The 27404-nt window shown below is 37.8% G+C and overlaps 1 protein-coding gene across 2 annotated transcripts; it reads right to left on the bottom strand.

The window, feature by feature from the left end:
- Nucleotides 1-731: 731 nt before the first annotated feature.
- MOB1A (MOB kinase activator 1A) lies at nucleotides 732-26421 on the bottom strand. 2 transcript variants are annotated; one of them, XM_004006087.6, is made up of 6 exons: nucleotides 26189-26421; nucleotides 23116-23282; nucleotides 11419-11512; nucleotides 9889-10022; nucleotides 5356-5519; nucleotides 732-4412 (listed from the first exon to the last, which is right to left on the bottom strand). In XM_004006087.6, exons 1-6 carry the CDS (start codon nucleotides 26200-26202, stop codon nucleotides 4335-4337), a joined length of 651 nt encoding a protein of 216 aa, XP_004006136.1. In that variant the 5' UTR covers nucleotides 26203-26421; the 3' UTR covers nucleotides 732-4334. The 2 variants fall into 2 exon arrangements, with proteins under 2 accessions (XP_004006136.1, XP_042104038.1); XM_042248104.2 differs by lacking the exon at nucleotides 26189-26421 and adding an exon at nucleotides 14722-14791 and having other exon boundaries at nucleotides 23116-23148.
- Nucleotides 26422-27404: the final 983 nt, after the last annotated feature.

A 27404-nucleotide genomic window follows, 5' to 3' on the forward strand; every position in this document is an offset into this window, starting at 1 on the left:
CATTTGAGTTCTTCTACTCACTCATGAAGTTTAAAGTGCTTTCAAACTTAACCACTAGACACTTTTACAAACTCAACACTTTAGCAATAGGTTTCAAGCCTATACAAATATAACCATCAAAAAAGAAAGTTCAAATTTTGATTACTAGTTTACCCATACCTCTATATAAAATGAGAGTTAAGCCATATTATTTAGCCACATTCATTTTCATTAACTCCACTCAAAAAAGGTCAAAACAATTTTAGCAATGCTATATTAAATAGACCTAAAATTAGGCATCTGTAATTTGAACCTCTAAAAATAACTAGTATTTCTCCTATAATGAAAAATGGCTGTTTAGGGTGTGGGGGAGTATCTTACACATATGCTGAATACTCCTTTCAAGGTCAGAAAATTAATGAGTCTAGTCTTTCTTCTTCCCTTTTCTCAATCCCATAATCAGCAATGTATAAAAGAGGTCAAGAGCTTGTCCAGTGTGGTAAGGAGACAACTTATTTTTTCTCTGGGATGGGTATTAGCCACTGCATCCCAAGGCAGTTTGTTTCTTGGGGGTGGGGCCCTGGTATTATAATATATTTGGTTCACTTAGGAACTTCCCTTTCTTCTAAGAGTTAAGAAAACATTTTCACTCCTAAATGATAAGACAATGTAACCTTCCACAGACCCTGCAAAATTCTCAAGTTTCACAGTTAAACAGAAACAAATGTGTTGAGACATACTTTCATCAGTCCTTTCTTTCGTTCAATATATTTTATTCTGATGAAGTTACAAAAGTAGATACAAAACACTTTTTTTAAAAAGTACAGTTAACCGACTTAGAAAAATAGATAAAGCCCCTAAAGGTTTAAAAATACAAAATAAATTTTCATGTAAAGAACATTTAAAAATACTTTAGATAACCAAGACTAACTTAAGCAAGTTATTTTCAATGTAGACCAAACACAGAATGTTGTCCTATAATAAATCTATAGCACACTGGTAATCCATTTGGATTTACAGAATACTTGTTTGAAACAGAATCTGATGAGAGAAAACCCAAGTGAATTTCAACGCAGTTGCTTCAGTAAAATTACTGCTACCACAGATAATATCATCCCCCAAAGCCCATTACAATCTGAAATGTCAAAATCTAACGCAAAAGCACAGGAAGACTGAGGAGCTACTATTTTCCCACTTTGCCCGAAGTGTGCACTAGTTAAAACCAAATCCTGAACCAGTCACTGAACTGGTACTAAGAGGAAATAATGTCCCTGTTGAAGCTGCTTAGTTTGGTGTCCCAGCTAATATTTTCAGGCCAGAATTCTACAGAAAGCAGAGACAGACTCCTATAATCAGGCAAAGGTGACACCAGCAGCATGACTAAAGCTGCTTAGAAACAAATTTCTAGGACTTACACTCTTTGGGACTGGTTTGTTCACGCGTATGAGGTAATGATGTAATGTTCAGAAGCTTCTCCACTTCTAATGTGACCTCACTGCTCAGAGAGAGGGCCAAACAGCATAATCATAAAATCTCAAAAATATCTGAAAAATTAACATCACCACCAGGACTGCTCCTCTTGCCTCTGCTCTACTAGATAACCTTTCCTTTTGCTGTTATCAATGTCATGATGAATACAGATGTGCATTTCTCAAGCAGGCAGCTACATGAGCTAAGGATCTACAGGTCTTAAGATGAAAGGGAATGCTTTGTTAACTGGCAGCCTACTAAAAACCACTTTTTTCACAGTTTGGCAAAGAATAAAGGAGCCATTCAGTTGTCAATACAAGAACTGTAGAACAAGGAAGTTTTACCATTTAAACAAAAATCTGCACATCATTGTCCGAAAGTTTTTTTTTTAAGGCCTGGAAATTAAAGCACCAGAGGATTAACCACGTAATTCAGCAAGTACTATCCAACCCATGATTTTAGTCAGGTATGAAGAGCAGTGATGAGACACTGAGAGAGGACTTCTGATTAGGAGGAGCCAGGGGAGTGAGTGTTACTCAGAGAGATAAATCAAGATTGAGAGGAGTCAAAGACTTGACTCCTTCCACCTTTAATCAAAGGCTGGCCTTCCAGCCAAGCCAAGAAGGTGCTATCTTCTCCATGTTCTCTGCCCTTTGCTCCATCTCTCCTGTTTACTTACTGGCCTTGGATACAAATAAATAATGTTAACACTAATGTTTGATTGCACTGTTGGAATGATTTTTTTTTTTTTTTTGGTATTGCTTTTAGTTTTTTTAAAAAAGGGACATTTTGAATTACCTGAATTCTTAATTACCAACAAATTTTTAAATTTATGTTCCATTGTTAAGCTGTCTCTACTACTGTTACTTTAGTTACTTAGTTTTAGGGCTCTAAGTCATGCAGAGAGGGATGATTTCTACCACTGAAAATAAATGAAGGAAAGTAAGAACACTTTTATTTGATGATACTTGAAATATTAGAAATGATAAAAATATAATCTTACTTGAGAAATATTTCATTCCTAGCAGACTTAATTAAAGCCAACAATGTTAAAAGTCAAGAGGCAGTAACATCCTAACATTCTAAAAATCTTCTTGTTTGGAAATGATCAACATAAACATACAGAATGCCTGATGATTCTTTCGGATAATCTTAAAATGAGGATTATGGAATGTTTCTTGGAGGACTTTTTTTAATAAGAGATTTTCCCACTATTTCCCAAAACAATGATGTATGGTTTCAGCCTAAATTAGATAAAATGTTTTGTTTCCTTTAAAATTCTATATATATTTAAGAATTTATTGAAATTGAGTTATTACAAAAATGGAGTTTCCAAGTCATTTTTTCTTTACAATCTAGTAGAATAATAAAAATAAATAACAAAAAAAACCTTCAAAATTTAACCTTAACCAAAGGTATCAAGGAACATGGTGAGTACTTTGCAAAAATCATAGCTCTGAAACAAATGTTGATGAACTTCAAGTGTTGCCAGTCTGGCAAGTCTTTAGTAATATGTGTGCCTCAATACACTTCAGTCTCGATCTGAAAAATCTAACGAAACTTAGATCTTTTCTTCACTAAGGAGATTCTTTTTACCCCAACAGAATAATTTCAAGTTTTGATACAAAAACAATTAAAACAAATTAAATGCCAATCCATCCTTTGACTATTAACAGAATGAAGTTTTTTTTACTTATCCCATTTTCGTGTCCTTTAAACATATACCCCCCTACCCCCGACACACACACACACACACACACACACACACACACACATGAAAGAACATGTAGCACACCAAACTTTGAGCTGGGTTATAAAATGTGCATACCTTTAAGGTTTTTAATTACGGTTTTCCTTATGTTTTAACCTTATTGGGATAAAGTTCATGCATTTCTACACTACTCTTAACTAAGTTTCAAGACACAATAAAAATACACAGAAGTAGTTTCTATTTATGGAAAACTCAAAACAAAATAATCAAGTACTCGAGTACTTTCTTCTCTTCTCCTATCCAAATTTCAAGGCCTCCAAAACCAAAAACATGAATGAAAATAATGGTTTTTGAGACCAAAATTTGTTATAATTTTTTTGGAAGTCTCCCTTTTCTCAGCCAAAACCTACATATTAAAATTAATCTGAATGAAGCTTTTCAAAATAAAAATCTGCAAGAAAATTAATTCTTAGATGCCTTAAAAAAATTCTTTGATACACACTAAAAATCTAGATAGGCTGTGAATAAAATCCCAAATAAACATTAAAAAATAAAGTCATTTTAGAAATAACTCTGGTTGCTCCCATACCATGTCTTACGACGATTTAAACTGTAATCGTGGATTTTGAAAAAAAATACATGTATATAACCTATTAAAAAAAGAGCATACAAACTTCAAACTAAAAGGTTATCCAAAGTAACACAAATGTTTTTAATCTAAAGAAAATTTCAAAATGCCTCTTCTATTTGTAAAATAAAAGCAGAATAAAACTGATCTGATTGCATTATTAGGAAATTTGTTCTGAAGCTTGTTAACAAATTGGTAGAAATATTTTATATCCATCATGCTGTTACCTGAATCAGACTTCAGTCATCTTCTTCAGTAAATGAATAACTAAACTAATAAACTACAAGTTAGTCCTCATATACTACAACCAAAAATGACTCTGCGGTAGTAACAGCAGTGATCATACAGTGCCTCGAATTCAGCCATGTCCTGAATTTCTCTCTGAAGGTATTAGGCCAACCTACCTTTGGGACAATTTTATCAGTAGACAGACAATTGGTGTCTTTTTATCCTGCCTTAAAGTCTGTATCACTAGTCTATAACAGAAAGCAATGAGATAGCTCTAGCAGTAGATGAAGCAAGAAGGTACTGTTCCAGAAGAAAAATTTATCTGTCTTTTGATCCAAGCTTCTCAATTAATTCCTGAAGAGGTGCCAACTCACGCCTATCAATCAGATTAAACTCCTAAAAAAAGAAGAAAAATAAAATTAGAAAGTAGATCTAAAATTAAAACTCTGTCACTCAGAGAAAGGATTCCCAACTCTAGCTTTCTGAAATCCAAAAGAATGATGAAATAATCTCTATGAATATTTTAAAAGAGGATCATTTTTACTCCCTATTTTAAAATACAAGGGACTTGACAGTGGCCTCCATACCTACATCTACATACTATCTATGACAGGCAAAAATCTCTAAGAAAGACAAAAAAGAAACCACAGTACATCCTCCTATGTGTGGTACACAGAACTGGATATATAGTATCTACTCTAAAAGCTACTGATTTTCCCATCAAAATAGCTATAGAGAGATATTTCTAAAGTTAGGCTAAGGAGTCCCTATTCTTTGATCATTTTTTTCAAACAATGTGAATTATTTTTACTTTAAAAAGTTCTAATTTCAACTAAGGGCCCATAAGGAAATAGGCCACACCTCTGAAGGAGGTAGTTCTTTGTGACGTTTCTAGCTGCCAATTTTGTAAGATTCGGCCTGAAGTAGACTTCTGGAAACTTAACTCAAGATAGTAGTAGCTAACGAGTTTTTCCAAAAGTTTCTCCTCCAGGCATAGACATCTCATGAAATGACACAACCCTAGATGTTTTCCCCATGGCATCCCTTTATTCAGCGGTGGCAATGGGACATGAGGGTGTTGATAAGCTTCCCTGGGTGTTTGGTGCTTCATGCCATATTCCAATCAGAGGGCAGGTCTCTCCAGAGGCAAAAGGCCCCAAATGGGGGTGAGGCCTTCTATTCTGTTATGTACATCAAAGAACTAAACAAGAAAAAGGGAATAAAACAGAAGAACTCTGCATGCTTACCTCTATATCTATAAATAAGACATTATAAATACTCTTTATTAATTACCGATTCAAATACGTCCATGTCAAAGGACACACCAAATTCAACTTACCTGAACGAAGAAAATAAAGTGCTTAAAGGAGGTGTTGAGGTGGGCTTCCTCCTGCAGCTGCATTACAGAATCAAAGTGCTGGTGATAAATATGGGCATAAACCCTGAACAGACGCTTTAGAATGGTCTTTGCCACAGACATAAAGTTTTTAGGAAATGGGACACCTGTAATATATATATGTCTCAATCAGTCTTTATCAGTAAGAGGAAAATAAATAGCAGAAAAATTTAGACAATGCCATGAACATCTCCAATACACAAATTCACAAATACAAGCTTCTATCCATATATATATTTCAAAAATGCAAGGGAAAAAAACCACCCAAACCTAAGTATGTGAGGTATCTTCATACCACACTTTTGCTGACTGCCTTAGAATAGCAGGCACAAGTGACAAGTTATGGAAGATGACACTAAATCAAAGTTGAATTTTACTTGTTTAACACTGGAGAATTTCCCCCTAAAATTAACAGCAACAAGTTTGTTTCTTGTTTTTTTGGCCCTGTCATGCAGCCTGTGGGGAATCTTAGCTCCCCAGTCAGGGATCGAACTCTAAGCCCCTGCATTGGAAGCGTGTTTTAACCACTGGACTGCCAGGGAACTCCCAGGAAGTTCTATTTACAGTTTAGACTATAAATAGAAAAATTTACTTTTGGGAATTTATAACTCTAAAAAGATTTTACACACACACGCACATACATACACACACATACACATACACACACACACACACACTCTCTACCAGGACTGGAAACTTTCCCAAGCAAAAGAAAAAGGCACAACTTGAGTCATTATTATCTACTGTCTACAAATAAAAATTATTTTATCTTCTGAAGTACTCTGAAAATCTAGTCTTCCTTCTTAGACTAGGAGTCCCCAACTTTATATTTAATTTTTAAGGTGTTATTTCCATTTTCCTGTAGTGTAAGAAGAGGAATAATACTTTCAATAAAAGGGAAGAATGGCACCTCCCTATTTTTCAAAGAAAATAAATATCTCCTCATAAAAGAACTGGGAGACATCGTAGTCATCTCTCTCCAAGCAGTGCAGGTGGGGATCTGATTGGCTGCATTTCTGAGAATTTTGGTTGACAAGATCAATGTTTCTTAGGAAACAGGCACAGAAGACAATACAACAGGCACGGAGTACAGTTGACAAACACACAAGAAGGTAACTGCTTCCCAAATAACCTAGAATAGTTGGCCTAATAACACTATACTACTCTTGAACATGTCCCTTCTCTAATTTTTCAGAAAACAAAAGTTAAAACACTTTCTCCTTCCCTGCATTCTGTATTCTTGACTTCTCCACCAGTCATCAACAGTTTGAAATTTAGTGTATTTTGCTCTTGTAAGCTGATGTATGCGTATGTGTTTCTCCACCCCTCATCCCCAGTCTTTGTAACAGCTTGCCTTTTCTCACATTATTCTGAGAGTTATGGACATGTTTTTCTGGATTTGGTCTTATATTCATGTATTGAAGAGATGGATATTTAAGTCAAATCCTTTTTCTCTCAGAATTAGCAAATGGGTACCTTGCTATTAAAAAGAATATTAATAAGCTAGATATATTAGCTTAAAAATGAGTGACAATCAAGTTTTGTCTAAAACAATACATAATGGCATAAGTTAAGATCTGTATAATAGTCTAATGAAGGGGGAAATAATTCCAGAACATTAGGATAAAATATTGAAGAATTGGGAAGCTGAAAAAAGAGAATACTGACAAAAGTATTCTTTACCTCCATAAGAGGGCTGCTAAGCTGCTAAGTCGCTTCAGTCGTGTCTGACTCTGTGTGACCCCATAGACGGCAGCCCACCAGGCTCCCCCGTCCCTGGGATTCTCCAGGCAAGAACACTGGAGTGGGTTGCCATTTCCTTCTCCAATGCATGAAAGTGAAAAGTGAAAGTGAAGTCAGTCAGTCATGTCCGACCCTCAGAGACCCCATGAACTGCAGCCTACCAGGCTCCTCCGTCCATGGGATTTTCCAGGCAAGAGTACTGGAGTGGGGTGCCACTGCCTTCTCCGTACTGGAGTGGGGTGCCATTGCCTTCTCAATAAATACAAGTGATTTATTTTAATCTAAGCACTTTCCAAGCTGAATTTAACATTCAAGCACAGCCAATACACAATAAAGGATCTATGAGAAAGGAAACAAAAGGCTTTATGGAACAGAAAAACTGACCAACAGCAAACAGACCAAATCTAACAACATGACATACAGTTTTCTCCTAAGAGCCTCCGATTAGATTTCAAAAGGGAATCTGCTATGTTCTGAATGTGTGTGTGCAGGCACGTGCACGCACTTTGTTGCTCAGGTGTGTCCAACTCTTTGTAGCTCCCTGGACTGCAGCCCACCTGGCTCCTCTGTCCATGGGGAGTTTCCAGACAAGAATACTGGAGTGGATTGCCATGCCCTAATCCAGAGGATCTTCCTGACCCAGGGATCAAACCCAGGTCTCCCACACTGCAGGCTTTGTGCCTCCTTCAAAATCATATTGAAATTCTAACACCCTAGACAATGGTATTAAGAGGTGGGGCCTTTGGGGGTGATTAAGGCCATAAGGCCTCTGCCCCTTTGGCTAGAATTAGTGCCCTTATAAGAAGAAACAGAGATGGTTTCCCTCTCTGCCATGTGAGGATACACAAAAAGACCGTTTTCTTGCTATCTGTAAACCAGGAATAGGACCTATGACAGAACCTGACCATGCTGGCTTCTGATCTTGGACTTCCAGACTTCAGAAGTTAAGAAACACATCTCTATTGCTTATGAGACCTCCAGTCTCTGGTACTTTTTGTTATAGCAACCCAAACAGATATGACAGAATCTAACAATATGTTGTTCATTAGATACCTTATACTGAAAATGACAGGGACCAATCACATCTATGAATATCAATGCCAAAATCTTAATCAAAATATCCAGAAAAAAAAAAACAACTCTTGCAGCAGAACATTGAAAAAAAGAGAAAACCATATGATCAACAACAGAAAATAGAAAAGCATCTGATAAAACCCTACAATCAATTTGATTTTTAAATTAAAGATATTAAAATTTTAAAAATAACTAAAAAAAAATAAATTAAAATAAAATAAAACAAGCTTCTATAACCATGCAAAAAAAAATAATAAAAATTCACAAACCTCTAAGCAAAAGTAAGATTCCTGCTTAATGCTAAAAGACTAGAAGCACTCACATGAAAGTAAAGAAAAGGATATTTGCCTTCATCACCTTTACTCAGCACTGCTCTGAAAGTACTAGTTACTGCAATTAGTTAAGAGTACACACGCAGTATATTTATCAGAAAAGAATAGATGAAATTAGTATTATCTTAGTCTGATGTGACTATAAACTTTAAAAACTCAAGAAAATCAATCCAAAAGAAATAGTCAGAAACTGATGGTCAATTATACAATTCATAGATACATCAACAGCTTTCCTATATACTAAACAAGAACCAGTTAGAAACCAGGTTATCAATAAAAACATTAAGGGCCTATGAATAAACTTAAGAAACATGAAGGACTAAAGTAAAATACAAAATTTTTCCAAGAGGGAATAAGAAATAATTAAAGACTGTTCTTGCATAGAAAGACTCAGTATTGTCTAGAGAACAAGAATCCCTACATTAATTTAGAAACTGAATGAAATCTTAATAAAAAATCTCACAGGTCTTCTTTTTACCTTGACAAAATGTTTATAAATTCTTTGGAAGAACAAACTTTCCAGAATAGCCGTGAGTATTCTGAAAAAGAAGAGCAAGGAAGAGAGACTAGCCCTACAAGATGTTCAAAGATACATGGCTGTGGTAGTTCAAACAGTGTGGAATTTCTATAAGAATAAAGACATTTAAAGACTCCAAAACATATGTCAATTTGCTGTACACACACAAGCCAGGGGAGAAAAGACACATGTATCTGATAAATGGTACTGGACAAACTGACTCGCATTTATAATTGGGAAAAAATTCCTGACAGAACAAAAATTTAAAAACAAAACCACAAAAGTACTAAATAAAAGCATCGACAAATATTTTTATGATCTTTAAGTAGGAAAGTCCCTTCTGATCACTGTATTAAAATCCAATCATCATAAAGGCAAAGATTAATATGTCAAGATAACATACATAGCCAAAAAACCCTCATAAACAAGTCAATAAGACAACCTAAAGAAAAATACAACATGCACAACAAAGATCTAATATATCCTTAACATAAAGAAACAGAAAAAGGATATAAACAGAAAACAATGATCAATAAACCAAAATATGCTCAATCTTTTCAATATTTTGTAAAATGAAGATTATACTAGAAATTTATTTACCCATTTTAGAAAAGAAAAACTGAGAGGCAACTAGTACTGATGAAGAAACACAGGCAGACACAAACATGGCTGGAAGGAGTATACATCTACCACCTTTTTGCAGAGAAATCTGGCAATCTTTATTAGATTTTGTTATACTAATAGAGCATTAAAAAGAACATAACACATTTATCATTTAAAAACAATATTAGTTCTACAACATTAACTCACCAATTTTAGAAGGAAAAAGAGTTTCATCATCAAGTTGATCCTGAACCCAAGTCATCAAATAGTCAATGTATTTTGGTGCAGAACATTTGATTGGCTTTTTAATATTAGTACCATCTGCCCAATGATATTCATATCTGGAGAGAAAAAAGTTTTAATAATAAAGTTTTAAAAAACATGTTGCAACTTATAATCATAGTAGGTTCACAGTTTGTCTACGTTGTTATGTGTGTTCACACACACATACACACACATATTAATTTTAGTAAATTAACCAAAGTTCTACTGAAGATTACTTGGGAGCTCCCTGCAGAAAGACAGCTGACCCTTAAACAACATGGGTTTGAACCACACAGGTCCACTTATACACAGATACTTTTCAATAGTAAATTCTACGATCCACAGTTGGTTGAATCCATAGATGCAGAGGGACCATGGATATGGAGGGCCAACTCAACTTACACAATATTCTGAAATATGATGGTAATAAATGGAAAAGAAAAAAGTATGTCAGCTGGTTGTGCCGGAATTTGTTTTACAACATAGCCCTGAGAAAGGCCAAGGAACTGAGTTCCTGTCAGTTAGACAGAAGGTGCTGAGGAGTGGGTAAGGTGCTGATGGATCCTCCATATTCTGAGCTTGTTGGCCATTAAGTAATTATCAATAGAGCCTGTTTCTTTGAGAGGGTTCTAAAGAATAAATCTTATGCATGCATCTTTTTCTACCTCACCTTTGCTAAGCTAGAATGACTAATAATAAAACCTCACTTTACGAATCATTTAAACCGAAAATAGGAAATTTGAGGACTAAAGCAACACTTTACAAAATAAAACACATCTTTCTTAAAATAATGTAACTCAAATTCACTGGGGACCTTTTTCACCTTTACATAAAAACGACAGCAAATTCAGAAAGGACTATTTTTTCCCAAGAGGTAAATATCTTAATACCATCTATTATCACATAAAAGCAATCAATTGTTATAGGAAAAAAGACTGGAAGGATACTAAAACGTTAATTCTATAACATCTTAATCTTGTGGGTGATAAAGGGTTCTACCTCTTTGTCAATATTTCTAGAAATTTATTACAGTCAAAAAATTTTAATCTAGCATCTTTAAGCCAGGTAACTAAAGCAGCACAATTTGGAAGTAATTAATACCAAATAAACACAAGGAGAAAAATCAAATATTAAAGGGTCAACTAAAAATTCTATGAAATTAATTTAAAAAACAGAAACAAAACCATAAATTTAACAAAATTGAAAAAATAACTTTTGCAAAAGCAAGATAAACCTAAATTTCTTTACTTTCGATCCTACTGGACATTTATACTTACTACAATGCAATTATAAACAATCAAAACACTGGGAAACACATACCAAAGTATTTAATAACTAAAAGGCTAAAGGTAAGCTTTTGTTTTCACAAGCGAACAGGCAAGAAAAACAATGTCTTTACTATTTAATTTATATCAATTGATGATTAGCTTTATTTAGTAATTCAAACACCTATATAATAGCCAGTATAAGTACCTTGGACCTGCAGACATGACTGGACAGCTTGCTTCAGTGCAGAATTCTGTGATAGTTCCATATAACATGTTGATCTGATTGAAAAAATCCACAGCTGGAAAATTAATAGCAGAATTGTGTTAGAATGTTTATGTAAACACAATAAAACATCACATCTCTCAACTGGAGGATTCAGTCAAGAATCTTCAGGAGATTCAACAATCCAGGGGCACTATAAATTCTCTTTTTTAAATTGTCACACCTAAAGTAAACTTAAAAAAAATTATTTATTTATGTGGCTGTGCCAGGTCTTAGCTGCAGCACGTGGAATCTTTAGTTGCGGTATGTGGGATCTAGTTCCCCGACCAGGGATCAAACCTGAGCCCCCTGCACTGGCAGCTCAGAGTCTTAGCCACTGAAATCACCAGGGAACTCCCTTAAGTAAACTTTTAATATACACTTATTTTTAATATACTAAGTTTTTAAACAGCCTGTAAGCAGGAAAATATTAGACATATTAATAACAATGGCAACTGAGCTTTCAGTTCAAGAAGGCAGAGTAGAAGAACATGCACTTAGATCTCCTCTTGCAAGAGCACCAAAGTTGCAACTAGCTATGGAACAACCATAGACAGGGGGATGCTGGGACCTCCCAAAAGATACCCCATGTCCAAAGACAAAGAAGAAGCTGCAGCAAGATGGTAGGAGAGGCGCAATCATGATAAAATCAAATGCCACAGCCACTGGGTGGGTGACCTACAAAAGTTCTCCCACTGTTGTAAAGATTCTGAACCTCACATCAGGCTTCCCAACCTGGGGATCTGACAAAGGGGCTGGGAATCCCCAGGGAATCTGACTAAAGGCCAACAGGATTTGATTACAAGACTTCCACAGGACTGGGAGAAACAGAAACTCCAGACTTGGAGGGCACAAACAAAACCTTGTGTGCACCAGACTTAGAGGAAAGGAGCTGTGACCCCACAGGAGACTGAACCAAAACTACCTGCTGGTGTTGGAGGGTCTCTTGAGGAGGCACAGGTCAACAGGGGCTCACTACAGTGTCGGTGGCACTGGCAGGTCCCCCTTGGCGTAAACCCTCTAGGAATCCCCCAGTAAAGCCTACCATAGAGTCTATAAAACCCAGGGCTGGGTTGCCTCAAGCCAAAAAGCTTCCAAGAAGGGAGCACAGTTGAGTTCAGTTCAGTTCAGTTGCTCAGTTGTGTCCGACTCTTTGTGACCCCATGAATCGCAGCACGCCAAGCCTCCCTGTCCATCACCAACTCTCGGAGTTCACCCAAACTCATGTCCATCGAGTCAGTGATGCCATCCAGCCATTTCATCCTCTGTCGTCCCCTTCTCCTCCTGCCCCCAATCCCTCCCAGCATCAGAGTCTTTTCCAATGAGTTAACTCTTCCCATGAGATGGCCAAAATATTGGAGTTTCAGCTTTAGCATCAATCCTTCCAAAGAACACCCACGGTTGATCTCCTTCAGAATGGACTGGTTGGATCTCCTTGCAGTCCAAGGGACTCTCAAGAGTCTTCTCCAACACCACTGTTCAAAAGCATCAATTCTTCGGCACTCAGCTTTCTTCACAGTCCAACTTTCACATCTATACATGACCACTGGAAAAACCATAGCCTTGACTAGACGGACCTTTCTTGGCAAAGTAACGTCTCTGTTTTTGAATATGCTGTCTGGGTTGGTCATAACTTTTCTTCCAAGGAGTAAGCATCTTTTAATTTCATGGCTGCAATCACCATCTGCAGAGATTTTGGAGCCCCCAAAAATAAAGTCTGACACTGTTTCCACTGTTTCCCCATCTATTTCCCATGAAGTGATGGGACCGGATGCCATGATCTTCGTTTTCTGAATGTTGAGCTTTAAGCCAACTTTTTCACTCTCCTCTTTCACTTTCATCAAGAGGCTTTTTAGTTCCTCTTCACTTTCTACCATAAGGGTGGTGTCATCTGCCAGCAATCTTGATTCCAGCTTGTGCTTCTTCCAGCCCAGTGTTTCTCATGATGTACTCTGCATGTAAGTTAAATAAGCAGGGTGACAATATACAGCCTTGACGTACTCCTTTCCTATTTGGAACCAGTCTGTTGTTCCATGTCCAGTTCTAACTGTTGCTTCCTGACCTGCATATAGGTTTCTGAAGAGGCAGGTCAGGTGGTCTGGTATTCCCATCTCTTGAAGAATTTTCCACACTTTATTGTGAGCCACACAGTCAAAGGCTTTGGCATAGTCAATAAAGCAGAAACATGTTTTTCTGGAACTCTCTTGCTTTTTCCATGATCCAGTCGATGTTGGCAATTTGATCTCTGGTTCCTCTGTCTTTTCTAAAACCAGCTTGAACATTAGGAAGTTCACGGTTCACGTATTGCTGAAGCCTGGCTTGGAGAATTTTGAGCATTCTTTGGCATTGGACTTCCCTAGTGGCTCAGATGGTAAAGCGTCTGTCTACAATGTGGGAGACCTGGATTCGATCCCTGGGTCGGGAAGATTCCCTGGAGAAGGAAATGGCAACCCACTCCAGTATTCTTGCCTAGAAAATTCCATGGATGGAGGAGCCTGGTGCAGGCTACCGTCCATGGGGTGGCAAAGAGTCAGACACGACTGATCAACTTCACTTTCTTTGGCATTAGAATGAAAACTGACCTTTTCCAGTCCTGTGGCCACTGCTGAGTTTTCCAAATTTGCTGGCATATTGAGTGCAGCACTTTCACAGCATCATCTTTCAGGATTTGAAAGAGCTCAACTGGAATTCCATCACCTCCACTAGCTTTGTTCGTAGTGATGCTTTCTAAGGCCCACTTGACTTCACATTCCAGGATGTCTGGCTCTAGGTGAGTGATCACACCATTGTGATTATCTTGGTCATGAAGATCTTTTTTGTGCAGTTCTTCTGTGTATTCTTGCCACCTTTTCTTAATATCTTCTGCTTCTGTTAGGTCCATACCATTTCTGTCCTTTATTGAGCCCATCTTTGCATGAAATGTTCCCTTGGTATCTCTAATTTTCTTGAAGAGACCCCTAGTCTTTCCCATTCTGTTGTTTTCCTCTATTTCTTTGCATTGATCCCTGAGGAAGGCTTTCTTATCTCTCCTTGCTATTCTTTGGAACTCTGCATTCAGATGCTTATATCTTTCCTTTTCTGCTTTGCTTTTCGCTTCTCTTCTTTTCACAGTTATTTGTAAGGTCTCCCCAGGCAACCCTTCCCATCCGCAGATAACTGGACTAAAGCTTTACTGAGCAAGGCCCTGCCCACCAGACCAAGTCCCACTTTTTCCCCGCCACCAGTCCCTTCCATCAGGAAGCTTACACAAGACTCTTAAGCCTCTTCCATCACAGGGCAGAGAGAAGATGTAAGAAGAATCACAGTCCCCCAGCAACTAAAACAAAAACCATATTACAGGAAGTTAATTAGCATGAAAAAGCAGAAATTTATGTCCTAGATGAAGGGACAAGTTAAAACCCCAGAAAAACAACTAAATCAAGACACGATACCTTCCAGAAAAAGAATTCAGAGTGATAGTGAAGATGATTCGGGATCTCAGAAAAAGAATGGAGACAAAGATTGAGAAGATGCAAGAAGTGTTTACCAAAGACCTAGAAGATTTACAGAACAAACAGATGAATAATACATTAGAAGGAATCAATAGCAAAATAACTGAGGCAGAAGAACGGACAAATGATCTGGAGGACAGAATGGTGGAAATCACTGCTGCAGAACAGAATATAGAAAGAAGAAGGAAAGAAATGAAGACAGCCTAAGAGACCTCTGCTGCTGCTGCTACGTTGCTTCAGTCATGTCCGACTCTGCGACCCCAGAGACAGCAGCCCACCAGGCTTCCCCATTTAAATGCACCAATATTCGGATTATAGGGGTCCCAGGAGGAGAAGAGAGAGAAAAAAACTGAGAAAATATTTGAAGAGACAGTAGCTGAAAACTTCCCTAACATGGGAAAGGAAGTAGTCAACCAAGTCCAGGAAAACAGAGTCTTAGGCAGGATAAACCCAAAGAAGAACACACCAAGACACAGTAATCAAACTGACAAAAACTAAAGACAGAGATAAAACATTAAAAGCAAGAAGGGAAAAACAACAAATAACATACAAGGGAACTACTATCAGACTATCAAGTTGATTTCTCAACATATACTCTATGTGCAAGAGGGGAATGGCAAGATATATTTTAAAGTGATGAAAAAGAAGAACCTACAACCAAGAATACTCCACCCAGCAAGACTCTCCTTCAGATTTCATGGAGAAATCAAAAGCTTTCCAGATAAGCAAAAGTTAAGAGAATTCAGCACCACCAAACCAGCTTTACAACAAATGCTAAAGGAAGATCTCTAGGCAGGAAACAAGCGAAGGAAAAGGCCAACCTACAGAAAATAAACTCAAAACAAGTAAGAAAATGGTAACAGGATCATACACAATCAATAATTATCTTAAATGTAAATGGATTAAATGCACCAACAAAACGACAGACTGGCTGGGTGGATGAAAACGTGTGCATGTATGCACTTCCATTCACCACATCACTCTGCCTGACCCCTCAAATTGTGTGTGATTATGTTCTCAGGTTAATCATGTCCCCATCATGGCTTACAATTGTAATTATTGTTTTTGTCTGGCTATTGAGTGTGAAAACTGATAAACGCCTCCCACTATCATGATTATGTAACTATCTCTTATTTAATACCACTGTATCATGATTGGTTAAAAGAAAAATAACAGAATTCTGTATTACCAAAATTACCATTTAATAGAAAAACCTATAATCACTTCTTAAAATCCAGACGCATTATCACAATTTGGAATTTTTTGAAAAATACAAATACATAGGTATAGATTTTTTTTGCGCCAGAGTTCCAGATATGTTTCTAATGCGCAACCATGTTTAAAAACAACTGGACCATACGAGGAAATTTTACTTTCATCTAGTTTGTTTCACTTTTTCTATTTCTTATTCAGTGCTCCCATTTAGTTAATGTTTTCCAATTTCTCCATCTGTTCTTTTTTTTTCTTAATTTTTCTTTCTTAAGCCTTTATCAAACATAGTAGAAAACTCTTATATTCATATATATAATGTGCATAACATATAAATTTTAGAAAACTTCTGAATTTTTGCCTAACTAAAAAATTTAGTCTGTTTGACTTGGTTTAGTTTGATTCTACTTGTTTCATTCAGCATGAATAGAATGCTAGATTTCTAATTAAAAAAAAAAGAAGATATGCAACAAAGGTTTACTGTATAGCACAGGGATTATTGACTGTGTTGCAAAGTACAGTCAATATCTTGAAATAATCTATAATGGAAAACAATTTCAAAATTAATATGTATACATATATAACTGAATCACAAAAAACATTCTACTTTTTGAAATTTAGTAACATTTATCTTTTTACCAGTTTTTCTAAATGTCCTATGAACATCTAGTAACAATGTATGAGATACAAAATTTTAAATACATTTGTCTAGAATATAAGATTGTTATTGTTCAGTCGCTAAGTCATGTCTGACTCTTTGTGACTCCATGAACTGCAGCACACCAGGCTTCTCTGTCCATCACTAACTCCTTGAGTTTGCTCAAACTCATCTCCATTGAGTCAATGATACCATCCAACCACTTCATCCTCTGTTGCCCCCTTCTGCTCTCCATTTTTCCCAGCAACAGGGTCTTTTCCAATGAGTCAGCTCTTGGCATCAGGTAGCTAAAGTATCGGACCTTCAGCTTCAGCATTCATCCTTTCAACAAATATTCAGGGTAGACTTCCTTTAGGATTGACTGACTTGATCTCTGATGTAAGAGACTCACAAGAGTCTTCTCAAGCACCACAGTTCAAAAGCATCAATTGTTTGGCGATCAGCCTTCTTTATGGTCCATCTCTCACATCAGTACATGACTCCTGGAAAAACCAACCATAGCTTTGACTAGATGGACCTCTGTCAGCAAAGTGATGTCTCTGCTTTTTAAAACACTGTCTAGTACTGACATAGCTATTCTTCCAAGGAGCAAACATCTTTTAATTTCATGGCTGCAGTCACTATCTGCAGTGATTCTGGAGTCAAAGAAAATGAAATCTGACACTGTTCCCACATTTCCCCCATCTATTTGCCATGAAGTGATAGGATTGGATGCCATGATCTTAAAGTTATTTGAATGTTGAGTTTTAAGCCAGCTTTTTCACTCTCCTCTTTCACCTTCATCAAGAGGTTCTTCAGTTCCTCTTCACTTTCTACCATTAACGTGGTTATCATCTGCATATCTGAGGTGGTTGATATTTCTCCCAGCAATCTTGATTCCAGTCCAATGTTCCATGTCTAATTCTTACTGTTGTTTCTTATTGTGCATACACGTTTTGCAGGAGGCAAGTAAGGTAGTCTGGTATTCCCATCTCTTTAAGAATATTTCAGTTTGTTGTGTCCCACACAGTCAAAGGCTTTAGCACAGTCAATGAAGCAGAAGTAGATGTTTGTTTGGAATTCCCTTGCTTTTTCTATGATTCAGGGTATGTTGACAATTTGATCTCTTGTTCCTCTGCCTTTTCTAAACCCAGCTTGTACCTATGGAATTTCTCAGTTCATGTACTGCTGAAACCTAGCTTGAAGGATTTTGCTGGCATGTGAAACCAGTGCAATTGTATGGTAATCTGAACATTCTTTGGCATTGCTTTTCTTTGGGATTGGAATGAAAACTGACTTTTTCCAGTCCTGTGGCCATGGCTGAGTTTTCCAAATTTGCTGGCATATTGAGCGCAGCACTTTAACAGCATCATCTTCTAGGATTTGAAATAGCTCAGCTGAAATTCCAACACCTCCACTAGCTTTGTTCATAATAATGCTTCCTAAGACCCACTTGACTTCACACTCCAAGATGAACGGGTCTAGGTAAATGACCACATCATTGTGGTTAACTGGGTCATTAAGAGTTTTATACAGTTCTTCTGTGTATTCTTGCCACCTTTTCTGCTTCTGTTAAGTCCTTGCCATTTTTGTCCTTTACTGTGCCTATCTTTGTATGAAATGTTCAAATTAATATAAATAAAATTTACTGTATTTAAATTATTAATGACATCATTCAAGATGCTCCTATTCTTATTTTTTTTGCACTTGATATTCTCAGAGAAATGTTAATATGTCTCACTATGATTATATATTTTTTCTTTTCCCTTATGTATCTTCTGATTTTTGTTTTATGTATCTTTGCTGTTAGGTGTCTAATGATTAATGATGTCTATCTTCTTTGTGAATTGTACCTTTTATCATTAAAAACGCTCATCTTTGTTTCATTTAAAAATAAATAAATTTAAAAACAAAAATTCTAACGTAAAGGTAATTATTACATTAGAATATACAATTTGATGATATCCAAGCAAATGAAAAGCCATACCTTCTTATCAGTCTTGACCAGACAATACCATTTGTGTTAGGAAAGAGAAGAAAAGTATTGTGAATATACTGTGAGGGAGGTGTTTCAGCTATATCAGGCATTTAAAAAATCTAATTTATTATAAAAAATTGAGACCCAGTACATATTGAGGACATAAAAAAACACATGAGATAAAGTCCCTTGTCCTAGAGTCTCTAGCTAACAAAAAGGACAAAATCAAGAGAGGGATAATACAACATATAAGAGAGCATCCAAAGGCCAACAAAAAGTGCTAGAAGAATTCAGAGAAAAAGTAACATCTTGGGAAGCTGAGACAGTCAAGGAGTACTTTCTTAAAGAGCTTCAGCTTTTTTTTCTTTTCTTTAAGAAAACAGAAGAGGAAGGGGTAAGAAACTCAGGCTTAACTGACTGAAACATACTGCTTTGCACAGAAAAAACCACATAAGCCTTGGAAAGATTTGTTAAAATGTCTCAGTTCCCTGTCTAAAAGACTACCTAAATGCAACTAGGGCTTTTCCAAGTTTCTTAAAAAACAAATGCATAAAAAAGCACCACGTCAAAAGGAGTTTTATACAAAACCCCCTCACTTATAAACTTTCCTCTTAAATTAGTCATGTTTTCTAGGAAAGTAATACATTGAGTACTCTTTCAAAACAAAGAATGCACCTAGATGGAGTGCTGGTTATATTGGTCTGTTCTCAAAATATGGTCCAGAGATTCCCTGTTTCATAGGGGAAACGGTGAGGTCAGAAATATTTTAATTGCTCTGAATTCTCACTCTCTCAGGAGGCACGGTGGAGCTGTCCAGAGGCTCCATGGTATGACACCACAACAGATTGAATACAGAACCAAGTATGAGAATCCAGCCATCAGATATTAAATAAGATTTGCAACCAATGCCATACTTCTCACTAACATTTATTTTGGAAAATAACTATGTTTATAAAAATACATTTGTTAATGGGTAATGTAATGGGTTTATTATTGCTATTTTTAGATGAATTTTAAAATAAATATTTTTAATTGCTCAGTTTTAATTTCTAACACAAGATCATTAAACACAACTCATATAATTAAAAACTCTTTGGGTTCTCAATAATTTTTAAGAGAATAAAAGGATCCTGGAACCAAAAGGTTGAGACTAGCTGATTAGAGCAGTAAGTCTCAAAGAAAAGTCTAAGGCTGAAGAAGGCCAACAGATTCCTTTAGAATGAAAGATGATACACAGACTGCCAATAGGCAAATGAAGAGATGTTCAACATTGGGGCTTCCCTGCTGGTACAGTGGTTATGAATCTGCCTTGCAATGCAGGGGACACTGGTTCTATCCCTGATCTGGGAAGACCCCACATGCCTTAACTATAAGCCCATGTGCCACAACTACTGAAGCTGTGCGCCACCGAGCCAGTGCTATGCAGTAAGAGAAGCCACTGCAGCAAGAAGCTGGAGCACTGCAACTACAAAGCAGCCCCCATTCTCCACACACAGCGGAGCAAGCCCACACACAGCAATAGAGACCCAGGGCAGCCCAAAACAAAGAAATAGACGCAGATGAAGATGAGAAACAACAACAAACAAGGTGTTCAACATCACTGGTTATTAAAGAAACACAGATCAAAACTACAATGAGGTGCCACCTCACACCAGTCAGGATGGCCATCATTAAAGTCAACAAATAACAAATGCTGGAAAGGATGTGGAGAAAAGAGAACATTCCTACAATGCTGGTGGGGATGTAAGTTGGTACAGCCACAGTGAAAAACATTATGGATGTTCCTCAGAAAACTAAAAATAGAATTAACATATTATCTAGCAATTCCACTCCTGGGCATATGTCCAGACAAAGCTGTAATTCAAAAAGATACACACACCCCTATGTTCACAGTAGCACACTTCACAATAGCCAAGACATGGAAACAACATAAAAGTCCAAATGAATGCATAAAGAAGATGCAGCACACAGACACAATGGGCTATTACTCAGCCATAAAACAGAACAAATGTGGCACGTCCCTGCTGTCCAGCGGTCAAGACCAGGTGCTCCCAATGCAGGGGGCATGGGTGCAATCCCTGGTTGGGGAACTAAGATCCTGCATGCTGGCTCCGCCCCCTCCCCGCAAAAAAAGAACGAAATAATCCCATTTGCAGCAACATGGATGGACCTAGAGATTATCGCACTAAATGAAGTAACTCAGAGAAAGACAAATACTATATGATATCACAAATATCATAGAGAACAGACTGGTGGTTGCCAAGGGAGGGGGGAGGGGATGGAGGAAGGATCAGTTAGGAAGCTGGGATTAGCATCTGTAAGCTTCTTATATACAGAACAGATAAACAACAGGTCCTACTAATAGTAGGGAGAATCAATATCCTATGACAATACTGAAAAATATAAAAAACATACACATAACTGAATATATGTATATATAACAATCCCTGTGCTGTAAAGCAATAATTAACACAACATGGTAAATCAACTATACTTCAATTAAAAAATCTAAAAAAGAATACGATAATAATTTGAAGAACATTATAAAAAAGGGGTCCTTTCCGAATAGATAATACTTAACACGGTTCACATAACAGAAGAGAGATAAAAATATACAGAGAAAAAAATCTAGGGACTTCCCTGGTGGTCCAGGGATTAAGAATTCACCTTTCAATGCAGGGGATGCAGGTTCAATCCCTGGTCCCTCATGCCACGAGTTCTAGAGCCCATGTGCCAAAACTAGAGAGAAGTGGTAAGGAAACATCCTGCATGCCACAACTAAGATCCAACACACCCAAATAAATAAATAAATTTTAAAAAAGATCAAATCCCAACCATTCCAACTTCCCCCCTACACACAGGTAACTACTAATTTCTCTGTCTCTTGCCCCGTAAGTTTCCTTATCCCATCTAACACAAAAGAAAACACATTATATAGTTTTGCACCTTGTTTTTTTTTCTCTTAGTAACATGAATAATATTTTTTAATGAGTTGAATAAAATAAAATTTTTCTTAATGTGGCTACTGGAAATTTTTAAATTACATTTATAACTTACAATATATTCTTACTAGGCCACACTGACCAAGGCAATGATTATCAACCCAGAAGCATCTACACTGTTGGAAGTATGTACCACCACTTGAGAAGTAGTCTTAAACAAAATCAAACCTGAATTTGACCAAAGCTCCCAATCTGTACTAACATGGTAGCCACTAGACACACAGGGCAATTTACATTAAAATGAAGTTAAATTTAAAATTCACTTTCAGTCCCAGTAGCCACATTTCAAGTGCTAAATGGCCATAGTGAAGATACACATTTTTATTATCACAGAAATATGTCTGGGATTTCATTCAAAATAATCAGGGTAGTATACAGAAACAGCATAAGGCCATGTATTGATAATTGCTGAAGCTGGATAACAGACACCTGGGAATTCATTCTACTAGTTTCTCTACATTTATATGTCTGAAAATTTCCATTAAAAAGTTTTAAAGATCCCTGGAACAACAAAAATTCCTAGTAGACTTAAACTCTACCATCCAGGACTGATCTCATCTCAAAAATGATGGACTCCAAAATGATGCTCCAGTCTCAGCACATCCTCCCATGTCATGCCCTTACCTTCCTGAATTCAGAGTAACTTTCAGCTCATGGATCACTCTGCTTTCTCCCAGTCTCTCAATTTCCTTCTGACTACTCCAAAGTCACAATAATCAAGTGACTGACCAAAGCAACTATACTTGACTTTTCTGTATACACAGGCAAATGAAAGGTGCTGGGAGTGGGGGCACAACTGTGAAGATGGATCCCTACAAAGTCATGTCCATCACAGGTAGGATCTTTGTATTTTATCAATTTTTCATTTGCCCTTACTCAGCAATTCAGACCATTCTCAGAGATTACCCCAAAGCACACTTCATTTCTCCTCAGGTCTCTCTACTCAACCACACAACTACACTCTGAAGAGAAAACACTTTGGACATATTTGCACTTACATGTTTCTTCACAGATAATGTTTTATTATGATACTTAAACACTCAAAAGGGCTTCCTTGGTGGCTCAGATGGTAAAGAATCTGCCTGCAATGCGGGAGACCTGGGTTCAAGCCCTGGTTTGGAAAGATCCCCTGGAGAAGGGAATGGTTACCCATGCCAGTATTCTGGCCTGGAGAATTCCATGGACTGTATAGTCCATAGGGTCGCCAAGAGTAGGACATGACTAAGTGACTTTCACTCACATGCATAAAAGAAAATTCATTAACAAAAAGATTTTAGCAAAATCTTATCAACTAGTAATGTTTAAAATTATTAAAAAACTTACTGTTAACAGCAATCCATTCATTGAGGTCCTCTCCCTCTGGCAACATAACAGCTTGTCTCAAATTCCCACTTCCTAGAGTTGCTTCTGCATGTTTTAAGAGTTCATACTGATGAGATCCTTCAGGGATATTCTTCTTTGGTTTGAATGTTTTAGAAGAGCGGCTACTACTGTTAGGTTAAAAGTAAGAGTATATCCATTTTTAGGACCGGACACAGAATGAACATTTTAGGCATATAAATTGTTTTGAAATTAAAAAACATTTCCTGAAAAGTGTGACAATGTGGGGGTGGGGGACACACAATAAAGTAAAGACTTAAAATTTTTAAAAAGTTTCCCCTACACAGAAACAGGAATAGCAGCACAATTTCACATAAAGGGCAATTTTATTAAGCTGCACAAAGCAGTCTGGTATAACAGAAAGGGCAACCTAACCAAAAGAAGAAAAAACCTGGATTCTAGTTCTTGATCTGCCACTAACTCTGTGATGACTTGAGAAACCTAACCTCCTTTTGGCCTGTTTTCATCTACAGAAAGCAGTGCTGTGAGAGTGGCAGTTCTAAGGCTCTTAAAGCTTAAAAATCCAGTTTTCTGTATCAAAATACTGTGGTGCCATTAAAGCAAACTAAAGAAGAATCACCAACATTTGGAATTTATGGCAGGGAAAATAAACAACAGGTTTTGGAGGGGAAAAGCAAGCTTTTATTCCTCTCTCACACCATTCATAAGGTCTTCCTAATATGACACAAAGCTCAGAAAAAAATGGACAGATTTCTAACTACAACAATTAAAACTTCCATAATTCAGGAAAAAAAAGGACTTGTAACACATATTACAAAGTATGAACTACATAATAAAGGGCTTTTATAATTGGTTAAGAAAAGGCTTTAGAAAAATGGGCTAAAGAGATGATTATATAATTCAGAAAGAAAAACAGTGACAAATGAACAGATGTGAAATGCTCCTCAATCCGTCCCTTCTGCTTCTAGGCATCTGTCCTCGATAAGGATGTGTTTTCCAAGATTGTTTTTAATAGTGAAAAACCTGGAAACAATCCTAAAGCTTACTAGTGGAGAAATGGGCATGACACATCTGTATCATGGATACCACACGGCAATTAAGAGGAACAAGACAGAGCTACATGAATTCACACAGATTTCAATACACGGTCACACATATTACAATATGAAAGGTGCAGCAGAAGTCTATTTTGTAAATGCATGGAAAATGCCACCCATCAAACTGATACTCGTGATTACTTCCAGGAAGTGAAGGAAACAAGACTGAGGACTTTCACTTTACCTGAGTAATCTGAATTTTAAATAAGACTGATTGTTAAGTAAAAAGGAGTTATGAAAACAATAAAAATCTAACATGGGAAGCTTGTGTTTAACATAATAAAGAGCTAAATTTAATAGGGAAGTATTACATTAGAGGGAATGGCCCTTTACAATAAAAACAAGCTGAATGACAGGAAGCTAAATATGGAAAACTAGCAAGAAAAGATGTCTCAAGGTTCTGTATGATCTTCATGTAAATGAAGACGTCTGTGCTTCAAATGGCACCATCAAGACAGTGAAAAGAATCTACAAAATCGGAGAAAATTTTGTAAAACTCATGTGATTAAGGGACATACCCAGGATAAAGAATTTTTACAACTTAAAACCAAAGACAAGCCAATTAAAAAAATGGTCGAAGTGTTTGAATAGATATTACTTGAAAGAATATACACAAATTGCCAATAAGCACACAAAAAGGTGCTCAACATCATTAATCACTAAGGAAAAACAAACTAAAATCACAATGAGATACCATTTCACATCCACTTAGGATGTGCTATAATCAAAAATTCAATTAACAAGTGCTAGAGAGGCTGTGGGGAAATTTTCAAAAGAATTAACACATACATCCAAAACAAAAATCTATACACAAGTTTTACAGCATCATTATTCATAACAGCCAAAAAGCGCAAACTCAATTGTCTATCAACAAAATAAAGTTTAAAAGAAATAAACAGAGCCATATTTAGGTCCAAAAAACAAATAAGAACTGTGCATCCACAAACAAACCACCAACTAAACATTAACATAAGAAAAAAAGACTGGTTATGGGGCGGGGGTTGTTCTGGTAATAAGGAAACTTTCAATTAAAATATAGGTCACATAGATTTTTTGACATGGTAATCACACTTTGAAGGCTATTCGCTTAAAAAATAATCCAAAGGGGAAAAGCGATTGTTAGTCAAAGCTTTGTAATCGTATTTTACAATAGCAAAATACTAAAAAAGAATCCAAATTTCTCACAATAAGAAACGGGGTGAACTCTGGTTATGATACACTTAGATATCAAGTATGTGGGTGATGCCCATAACTAAAAATGGATTCGCTCATACAATAGATATTTAAGCAATACACTAGGTAGAGAGGGCCACTCGAGGAAAAAAAGGTGTTACAGCAATGTTTCCCAAACGTTAATGTGCTTAAGAATCATCAGAGAATTTACAAACTTTTCCCACTTGAAGGCTCATTTGGGTCCAACAGCTATCTCTAAAACAGGATTCTACTGAGTTGAAAAGATGTTAGTTAATTACACAAATTCACAAAGTGGGCTGAATCAGAACTGTTTGTAAAGGCCGCAGCTTAACTTTAGAGACACTCCCACATTTTCCAGGGGCGGCATTTTTCCGCGGGGGAAATTTAATCCTGACGATAATAAAGCTGGCGTACGGTGGAATAAAAAGCTTAGTCAGCATGCATCGTTTCTAAAAGGCTGGGGACTTGAGAGAAATTGGGAGCCCCGGATCTTTTCTCTGCCCTCAGGTGCACTCGAGCGGAAAAGTTTCGAGGCGCTACCGGCCTCGGGGCCTTTCTACACCCCAACCTTCTCGCTCCGCTTCCTTTGCCTCGACCTTCATCTCCGTCGGCTTCTGCCCACATTCTAGACTCCCCCAAGACTCCGAGCGCTAGGAGAGCAAGCACCTGGCACCCCTACCCCGGCCCGGGGGGCTGCCCTCGCCTCAGGCGCCCCATCGCCCCTTCCGGCCCTCACTCAGCCCTGGAGCCCCCGCCACACTCACAAGAGGAAGCTCATCTTCTGTCCTCGGAGGGGAGGGGCCGCTGGCCCCCGCCGCGGTCAGGACTCGGAGTCCGCGCGGAACCGGGAAGGAGCAGAAGGTCCGAAGCCGGCGGACAGCCGAAGCCGGCGCCGCCACAGCTCCAAGCCCGGGTGGAACCGAGGCAGAGACGGTACGAGCGGGTGTGAGCAACTGAGCCCGCCTAGTACTCCTCCCCCACCTTCCAGACCCAAAATGCGGAACCAGCAAAATCTCGCGATCTAAGGTTTCGTTCCCCCATCTAGGCGCCGCCCCCCACCTCTAGAGCGTATCTACAAACCCCCTTTTGCACCGCCCGCTCCTTCACCTCAGCCAATCAGGGGCCTCTAAGGTCGGGTTTCCGCTCCGGAAGTCGTGGTGGGTTCACGGTCCTTGGCCTGGAAGAATGGCTGACCTTGCGCTTGGTTCTGATTGTCGCTGTTGTGTGCCTCCTGTCTCCCTAGGTGGCAAGAGGCCTTTGTGAGCGCAGAAACCTTAATTTTTTTTTTTTTCCATTGTGGTGTGAAGTTTGTGGAATCTTGGTTCTTTGACCAGGGATGGAACCTGGGCTCAAGGCGTAGAAAGCCCTGAGTCTTCATTCCCTAAAAAAAGTGTTTTGAATTTTAATTTGATTTTTAAGTTGAGATTTAAAATTCACTCTTTATCTATTTTTGAGTAATTTTATTTATTTTATCATTTCTTGGCTGTGTTGCAGCTTCGTTGCTGAGCACCAGTTTTCTCTAGTTGTGACAAGCAGGGCCTCCTCTCTAGTTGTGATGCACAGGCTGCTCTCTGTGGTGGCTTTTCTTGTTGTGGAGGGAGCATAGCCTCTGGGGCATACCAGCTCCAGTAGTTGCAGCACCTGGGCCCAGTAGTTGTGGTTCCTGGGCTCTAGAACACAGCGGAATAGTTGTGGCACACAGGCTTGGTTGCTTCTCAGCATATGGGAATCTTCCTGGGTCAGGGTCAGAGATGGAACCTGTGTCTCCTGCATTGACAGGTGGAGTCTTTACCGCTGAGCCACCAGGGAAGCCCCAAATTCACGCTTCTAAAAAGTACACTTTTGTGTTTTTTATCACAGAGTATTCAGAGTCCTTCAACCCCTATCTTGTCCTAGGTTTTTTTTTCCCCAATACGTCCCCCCCAAAACAGGTACCCATTAGCAGTTGCCCCCTGTGCCTCCCTCTTCTTAAGACCAGGC

The sequence above is a fragment of the Ovis aries genome, chromosome 3 (assembly GCF_016772045.2).
Source record: "Ovis aries strain OAR_USU_Benz2616 breed Rambouillet chromosome 3, ARS-UI_Ramb_v3.0, whole genome shotgun sequence".
NCBI lineage: Eukaryota > Metazoa > Chordata > Mammalia > Artiodactyla > Bovidae > Ovis > Ovis aries.